The sequence below is a fragment of the Aptenodytes forsteri genome, unplaced genomic scaffold (assembly GCF_000699145.1).
Source record: "Aptenodytes forsteri isolate BGI_AS27 unplaced genomic scaffold, ASM69914v1 Scaffold374, whole genome shotgun sequence".
NCBI lineage: Eukaryota > Metazoa > Chordata > Aves > Sphenisciformes > Spheniscidae > Aptenodytes > Aptenodytes forsteri.
In genome coordinates, this window is record NW_008795678.1 from 464,236 (window position 1) to 472,926 (window position 8,691).

Genomic DNA, 8,691 nt, shown 5'->3' on the forward strand with positions numbered 1-8,691 from the left:
GCGGGAAAATTTATCAGAGGCCCTCCCCCCCCCCCTTTTGCCCTGCCTCTAAGCAGCAAGGAGGCAGAAAGGAGAGGGAAAGAAAGAACAAATATCTTTCAACTGCTGGAAAGACAATGAAGTTATTTGGGGTAGGGGCGGAAGGGGGACGGGAGGGGGAGATAATATTGACTCTGATCAGGGAAACTGTGCCTTTGTGATTCTATTTCACCAGCAATAGGCATAGGCCCTTTATTACTGAGGAGAAGCTCTGTTATTGAAAGCTGGGTATTGTAATAATAAGAATAAATGAGGTCTCACAGTGGCCTCAAAAAGACCCCCCAGGCACTTCAAGAATGACACAAAAATGAAGTTGTACTTCCCCTGAGGAATGTGATGAAACTTCAAATACAAGTACATTTAAATCAGCAGAGAAAATACGGATTCTTCTGCACAGGCTTTGTGGGCACTGCATCTGATTATGTGGCAGTCATAATTAATATTCATTTTGATGATATATGAATAATGATAGAATAATAACTTTCATCAACATCTGCAGCTGTTCATCAAATTGGCAAATGGTTGTGTAGGTTTATTTCCCGTGCAGAGCTTGCTTTTTGCACACTTCTCTGCACACGAGATCTATTGTCACTAATCACTTGTCTACTTTTTCTTCAGCCACCCCCAAACTTACTTCAGACTCTAGATGGTGAGTTTCTAAGGAGCAGGGACTTCCAAATTTGAAGACAGCGAGAGGCTTAGCTCCACAAAGCTGCCAAGCTGTCTTGCTAATGTCAGTCAGTTGATACTACAGTATTGCTAGCCTGTAGAATGAATAGCAAAAATGGGGGCTAGAGCCCTGCTAGGATCTCTATACACTCAGGTGATGCTAGTATGTGAAATGGAGGAACCAGCCTTAGGGAAACACGTGCCAGCTGCAGTAGCACTGGCTGGTGTGATATACCTACTATTGCTGTGCCCTGCTCCCACAAGTGTAAAGGGCAAAGTTTCTGCTGATTTAGGAGCTACAGGATCAAAAGCAAGCCCAATAAGTAAGCCTCTAATGGCAAACAAACTGCTCCCTGTCCCACTGATCATCCGGGTTTATTTGCATATGTGTACAGAGGTTTCACATGCATATGCGTACAAGGAGGGTTTAAGCCAAATTACTACAAGAAAGTGTTGCTTGTATTTATGAAAATAACCAACAAGGCCTCCTGTGACCATAGGCACTAGAGAAGCTAGTGCCTCACAGCTGTGTTCTATGTCCCACGTCTCTTTCCAGTGCAAAACTCATTCAGGAACCTCCTTATGCAAGGGTCTCCCGTTACTTAGTCCTCCCACAAGAACCCAAATTCCTTCCCAGTAGAACACAAAGGAATATTCCTGCTTCCTTCTCATAAGCTCTATCAATTTCAGATTTGTAAAAGACAGCAGATGCAAATTGGCTAACTGAATACTGTCAAGCAAAATAGATAAGGGCTGTGCATTCCCTGCCTTTCCTCTCAAAGACACTGAGAGGGCCTCTCTGTCCTCTACCCACCATTTCACAAACCTTGCCAAAAGTTAGTATCTCTGACAACACTACACTGTTGTAAAATTTTACTGAAATTAGCTGGTGGGATGAAAAATTGCTGGAATATGACAGCTATACGAATGAGCAAACAGACTCACAGATAAATTGTCAACATGAGCCTCTTTTCCTTAGGGAACCAGTTTAATAATAAGCATCAATATGACATGAGGATATTTGATATTCATATCCCTGAATCTAGCCTTTCATTACACATCATTTTCCCTACCAAGAAAATGAGGCAGATAGAAGAAATACCTTAACATTCTCCTCTGTTATGTACTTCTCAGCTTTGTCCACAGCATTCTGGCGGATCCGGTGAAGAAATGCCTGCAGAGATAAGAAAGATTATGTTCAAATGGCTTGATACAGTTTGATTTCACTCTTTTATATCCTCTAGGTTCCCATCAACACAGTGTGGCTGATTACCTTTAAGACTGAAAGAATGTAAACATTTACCAAATCACCACCACAGTTCTTAGACTCAGGGTTGCATTCAGGGTAACACAAAAGACATATCCTACAACGCTGTTGGGTTTTGCCTGGCCATAAATGTCTTCCCTCTGTTGAAACTTTTAGACTTAATTATCTGTTACTACCAATAGACCACAGTGAGGGTCTGACTGTTTTTTCTTTGAAGGTTTTCCCTCTCTCTAAGATGCAGCTGTTTTGACTTTGGGAGGGAGCATGCCTGATGCACATCAAGATGTATGTCAGCAAAAAGGACTGCAAAGAACGACAAAAGGACACTCATGCTGCTGGAGCTAAGGCATGTCAGAGCTATGAGCTAGAGTTATGGACAGGTTCAACAGACTCAATACTGGGGGAAGAGAAATGGAAATCGCTAGACAGTGCCTGGGACACATTATCCTGTTCGCTGTATTTCATTTGGTTAAAAACAGACAGAACAATGTTGGAACTTGACACTTAGGCCAGGTTTCCCCTTCCCTCAGCTCTGCACAACTTTGGCTTTAACAGGCAAATCAATAAAAAGCTCCAGGCCAGATACAAATGGACAGGGATCCGAGTATCAGCCTTCAAAGCATAATTCTGGCTACTGGAAGTCAGGACCTACTTGCATTTGCACTGAGCATATCCGCAACATACTTGATCCAGTGGGAAGGGTTTATCAAAGCACACTGCATGGGATTTCTACCTCAAGTCTCCACTGTTGTAGCAACTATCGGCTAAAGGGCAATTCTGAACTGAGAGTAGGGACTTTTACTTTCCACAGGCATCAGCAAAGAGAGATGCAAATACCCGCAAGTGAGACTGAAGGGAAGCCAGTGAGGACAGAATCTGCTGTGATAAACTACATGACCCATGCACGGAACGGTAGAGGGCTTTCCTCTCTGTCCTTGTTAGTGGTTTCTAACTTGCCTCCCACACAAAAGAGTGAGCCCTGGGGAGTGCTGTGAACAAGGAAGAAAGGAACTTTTTTACCCACCTGAGACAGAGAGGGGAAGTGGGTCATTTCTTTGTATTTATGGTACAAAGCAGCTTTGTTACAGCTTGATAATAAAAGGCTTTTAAAAGTTGAACTATTCCCGAGCAATGCCCATGTCAGCTGATGCACACTCAGCTTTTTCTTTTTGCCTTTTGCCTGTTGGGATTGGCAGCAGCTTACAACCTGATAAGAAGCAATGTCACTGAACCAAACTTAAAGCTTATAGAATGCCTTTGCCTCTGGTATTTTGGTTGGAAGACAGTGAACATGTCGCTCTGTCTGACTCCAGCACTAAAACGAGCACATCTCTGTTTCTGCTTAGCCATGGCTCTCTGTCACTTGTCAGCCATTCACACTTTACAGGACAGGCACCAATAACAAAAGAGATTAATTAATGAGGCATACAGACCCTTCATTTGTTTTTGGCCCTGGATTCTCAACCTGCTTTTGAACAAATTTCAAGGACTATAACCACGTTGCTCCTCTTGTATTGCTAAACAGGAAGGAGATCCTGGCTAGATTCCAGCTAGACATGGAGAGCTTGGAGCAGGTTGTGTGGGCTAAGAAGCCTGAAGAACAGATTCCTGCGTTAAAGGAACAGGATATGTGTGCCAGCAGCAGAAGAGGCATTTTATAAAAACCAGCCACTCCACCTTGCCAATAATCTGGCCAGGAACTGCTGCAATGTTAATGTACTGCCCAGCACCTTGGCAACAGTCAGGGAACTGTCTGAGATGAAGTGTTCAGCATGATGACTAATGGCAGGAGGATTGACAGGAATAGCTGTTGCCCTCCTACTTCAATGTTGTGAGCGATATCTGAGCATTAATAATCAGGCATCTGATTTATATGAGGTAGCACATCATATTAAACTCACTCATTCTCAAAAGATAAGCCGGGCAGAGACTTTTCCTTACTTTAATCACATCTCTGTTTGGAGACAACAAATCCAATTGGAATGATTAATTAATCTACACAATTAGCAGCTCCACTGGTGACTAATAGTTACCTGCATATTAGTCATATGGTGGGTCTAATAATAGAAAGTTGGTAAACAGAAGTGCAAATCACATTAGCTGTTACAGACTAGTCAATAAAAAAGCAGAGTCTGTGTTAATCTAAAAAACAGCTTTTCTGTGATGCTTGTCTGAAAAGATCATTTAATGTGAGCATGAAAAAGGGAGAAAGGAGAGAGAAAAATCAAACTAAAAAAAATGAGAAAGGCATAGAAGCAGGGAGAGAGTAGAAAGGAAGAAAGATGTAAGAGGGAAAGAGGCAGTCAACTTTATCAATAGTTTGTCAAATCTCCTACAGCTTCTGATTTGCCTTGATGTGCATGAACAGCAGTCTCTCCAGTAATAATAAAACAAGACAGTAACAAGAGATTTTGGTCTTAGAAATTTAGTCTACTTTCCAAAATGCAATCCCCCCAAAAATAAAAACTTAGTGGATGCAGAATTATTTGTTCCCCAGTTTTCAATAACTTCTCATGTGCAAACAGAATCTTTTGCAACACAGTCATTCAAATTAAAAAGCATGATAAACACAAGCTATTAAACAGCAGCTCATAGAGCTAATGTTGCATGCCCTGTTCACATGACAACACAGCTTTCCTTCCAAACCGCTTCTAGCTTGGAAAAAGCAGCCCTTTTCCCACAGATGTTGTTCAGACATTTAGGCCGGTGTTTTCCAAACTTCTCAAGTGATTTTTTTGTGCTACCAGTTTTACTAGGCTCTAAGCTCATCTGTACCAACACCATCCCTCTATTCACCTTGTGACACAGACTCTAACACCCATTACACAAGTAGTATGCAACTCTCTTTGGGAAACATAGCTAGAGGGAGTGGTACGATCTTCTATTAGACCAATTGATATATCTGGAAAATCAGACAGGTATTTGGGCCAGGACATGACAAATGTGATGAAAAAAGAGAGAGGGTGGTGGTGGTGAATATTAGGAAACTTGCCATGCCCACATCTTATTTATATTCCAAAACAAATTGTTATTAAAGAGGAAGTAGTTGAAGAGGTAAAGGGTTTTCTGGCCACCTAAAAAATTACTGAGGCAAACGCGCTGTCTGGCTGCTCCAACCTCTTCACACTCTACACAACTCATATGAATTCAAGGGGTCTAGTCCTTGATATTTTCCATGACGAACTTCCAGGGACCCCTCGGTATACCCTCTTCATCTGGAACACTTTCGATCTCTGCAAAAATGAACTCACTATCCTCCAGGGATATGCGGAAGCATAGGGGTCAGCTTTCTTGAGAGCTCTTGAAAAACATTCCTAGGACTTGGGGACTCTGAAAATCATTCCTAGGACACAGCAGGATGATCACGATCACCTCTCGCTGCAATCAAAAGCAGAACTCTCTACTGTGGCGTGCTGTTGGTTTCCTACACTTACAAACTATCAGGGATTCGGGGAAGGACAGCAGCTTACGATAGACTATACTGAAACAGCAATCACACATCAGATCAGTAAGACATTGTTGAAGAGCTAGAGAAGATGACGAGACAACAAAAGTAAACTCTGTTTCCTTCTATCTGCTTGTTGTACACTGGTCAGGACTGATGTAAGGTTAAAAATTTCACAAAAAGAGATAAAAAGATGACAGATAACATGACATCTTTCCTTTTTATCCCCACAGATGCTGCATTTGCTTTCTTGCTGTTTGTAGTGTTCTGCTGTGCTGACACCGGGCCAGGTCTCTGAGCAACTCAAGCTGCATGGTGGACTACTGCTTGCACAACAGAAGAGGGGAGAAGGACTGGTAGAGCCCATGGGTCCAGAACAAAAACAGGTCATGGCACAACGTAGGGAAAAAATGTGAAAATGGACTGATAAATTTTCATTCTCCTGATAAAGGTCTGTGAAGGTCTCATCTTCCATGCGTGTGCGCTAATCATTAGGAAAACAGCCCACAGAGGATTTGTTTTTGTTTAAAATTCTGCTGCTGCATCAACATAACATTTATTTGTGCACTGTGACTTGTTGCCCTAGAGGTCTGCCTCTTCCAAACTCAGCAGGCCATGTCTGATGCTCCTCCTGTCATGCATAAACATGGTTTATAGTTTGTCTTACAGTACAAATGCCTTGCAGGATTCAAGAAAATCTATGACAAATTAGAATGAGCAGAGTGAAATGCTTCCTTTCTGCACCATGTCACGTTGGGTAAGTTCCTTCCAATAAATACTAAGACGAACACATTACACGTCTAGAATGCAATTGCGGTATAAAAGTTCATTTCAGTAAAAAGTACTTTTTAATGGCCCCTTTTTCATGAAGGTGTTTCTTCAGTTCACTATCCTTACAATCTACTGTTGCAAGGAAACCTTGTTGCTTTGAGCGTCTTTGCTGCACCTCTGAACCACAAAAGCACAAAGCATACTTTAAGGAAAGAATCTGCTAATTGTGAGTTTTTCCTCACATGAAACAGACTGAAGCAACTGGGATTTCTCTCAAATGCTTTTCAAATGGCCCTTGTTGAACCTTGACTTGTAGCCTTAACTTCATTAGGGAAAATTAGTGTTTACCACGTTCTATGTAGCATAAGTAACACATGGCAAATACTAGGGACGAGGCAGTGATAGTTTGTTCATGCCCCTTCTCAAAATTAATGTCTAAGGCAGATACTTCCTCAAATGCTCAGAAATAGCAAGAGATTTCTGACTAAACAGCAAGGCAGGCAAACTGTGCATAACCCTGAGGGAAACGAAAGGGAGAACAGAAACAAACAATGATGAGGCAACTGGCTACCATATCCAGAAGGAGCAATATCTGAAAGCACAATCCTGTGAAACCCGTTTTCTGAACAGGTGACTGGAATTTCATATTGTCCTTAAGAGACAAGTGAGACAATTTTGTTAAACTCGTCAGCGATCAGGACCGATTCAGAACAATGCAGGGATCTAGATGAGCCTAGTATTTTCAGTGTTAAAATGAATAAATTGCTTTACACTTGTGCAATCAATTGTTTAAAGCTTCTTGCAAGTGCAGACATTTTGATTCCAAGAAAACATGCTCACAGTGAAAAATGAAGAGGTGACATGGACAATGAATTTCATCATTTGACCATCACTAGCATCTTCACCTTGCAACTACAGCATAGGGGCTATGCATTAATCTGTCTCTGACAATACAGAGTAAAATTTGTCATAAAGATTTGTACAAGAACTTGCAGGTGTAATTTCAATTTCTTTTTTTTTTCCTCACTTGAGTAAGTGTTGCCACTAAATGCGGCTGTCAAATAAGCCTTTGCCTCCATTGCAGTACAAGTGAGATACCAAAAAACTCCATTGTCTTTAGCAAAGCTGCTTAAAAGTCCTGTGGGAATATGGCTCTACTGAAATAGTCTGATGATTTAAAATGAACGTTTGGTGAAGTTTGTGTTTTAAGAGCAGGTGCATCCTTGCTCATGTTACTCAATTGTTAGCTTTGAACCTTGTCATCCTGATCATGTTGTTCTGCATTCTATCAGATATACAGTTTATAAGCTAAAGCTCTACACAGATGACAGGAAACATAAATATCCTGCATCCTACATATGAACTGCAGTTCTCATCTGCACTGAAGTCAGAAAGACAATACAATAAACGATCTCAAAATAATGTAACAATGACTGCACAGGGCTATTTATACAAAATAAATCCCACCACAACTTTTTTCCCCCCCCTTCGTAACAATTAAGTGAGCATTTCTATGAAAAACTAAGTCTTTCAGCATTTCCTTTTAAGCATGTTGTAAATATCTGAATGCAGATCTTTCACTGCATGCTAGCACAGGTTTGGGTTACCAACCAACTGGGAATCAAGTCATTTCAATTGGAGGTGAACCTACTTCAGTTCTATTGTTCCTAGAGTGGTCTGCAGTACTGTGCACTGTTAACCAAGATCTACTGACTTCCATCCTGGATTTTAAAGACAGATGAAGTCATTCTTGTGTAAATTCAGACACTGGTTTTCAAACATCTCTTACCTTCCTGGACAAAAGTCAGCATATACATGTAGAATACTGGGCCTGATTCAGGTTTTTCAGTTGTGAAATTTCTGTTAGAATATTGGAAATCAGAAGCAACTCCTTTGACATCACTAGCATTACACACGTAAAATGGAGCAAGAATGAAGCAACTCTACTACCTTTAAAGAGTGTATTACTGTACCTCTTACACTGTAAACTGGCAATCCCGTACTCACTCATTGCTCAATTACTGGCTGCTATATTAAGATTTCTGTAAAAACACATTTTAAATTATCAGTGTCCGGTAAAGGAAGAAAGAACTCAAGCATCAGTTGAGTGCATTATACTGAAATTCCTGCATAGAGTATTTCACCTATGAAGAATATTTTCCTCTAGATCCTCTTAAAACAATAAAGAGCCACAGCTGTGAGAGAGAGCAACTCTGCAAAAAGTAGCTCAGATCTACAACCAAATTAATTCATCAGCAAACAGCTGAACAGGGACTTGCCTGGTAGGCAGAGGTGTTTAGTAAGAGGAAATAGCATCAGAAATATCTTTTATTGCCCTAATTTCAGGCTTCCTGTGTATCAGATTGGCTTTAAAGCCTCAAAGCTTATTGGTATATATTTATTTTTTTGATCTATCCCCTGAAGAGGAACTAAACTATTAGCTAACCAAGATGAAAAAAAAAAAAAAAAAAAAAAAAAAAAATTAAGCACTGAGCACATC

At 40.8% G+C, this 8,691-nt stretch overlaps 1 protein-coding gene across 1 annotated transcript in view; it reads right to left on the minus strand.

Annotated features, from left to right (window-relative positions):
• The window catches only part of PREX1 (phosphatidylinositol-3,4,5-trisphosphate dependent Rac exchange factor 1), a gene marked incomplete at its 5' end in the record, with an annotated part of 112,475 nt that extends 110,581 nt beyond the window's left edge, over positions 1-1,894 (minus strand). The window contains 1 exon segment of the mRNA XM_019472963.1: positions 1,811-1,894. Within this exon segment, the coding sequence (XP_019328508.1) occupies positions 1,811-1,894 (84 nt within the window).
• Between the last annotated feature and the right edge of the window lie 6,797 nt (positions 1,895-8,691).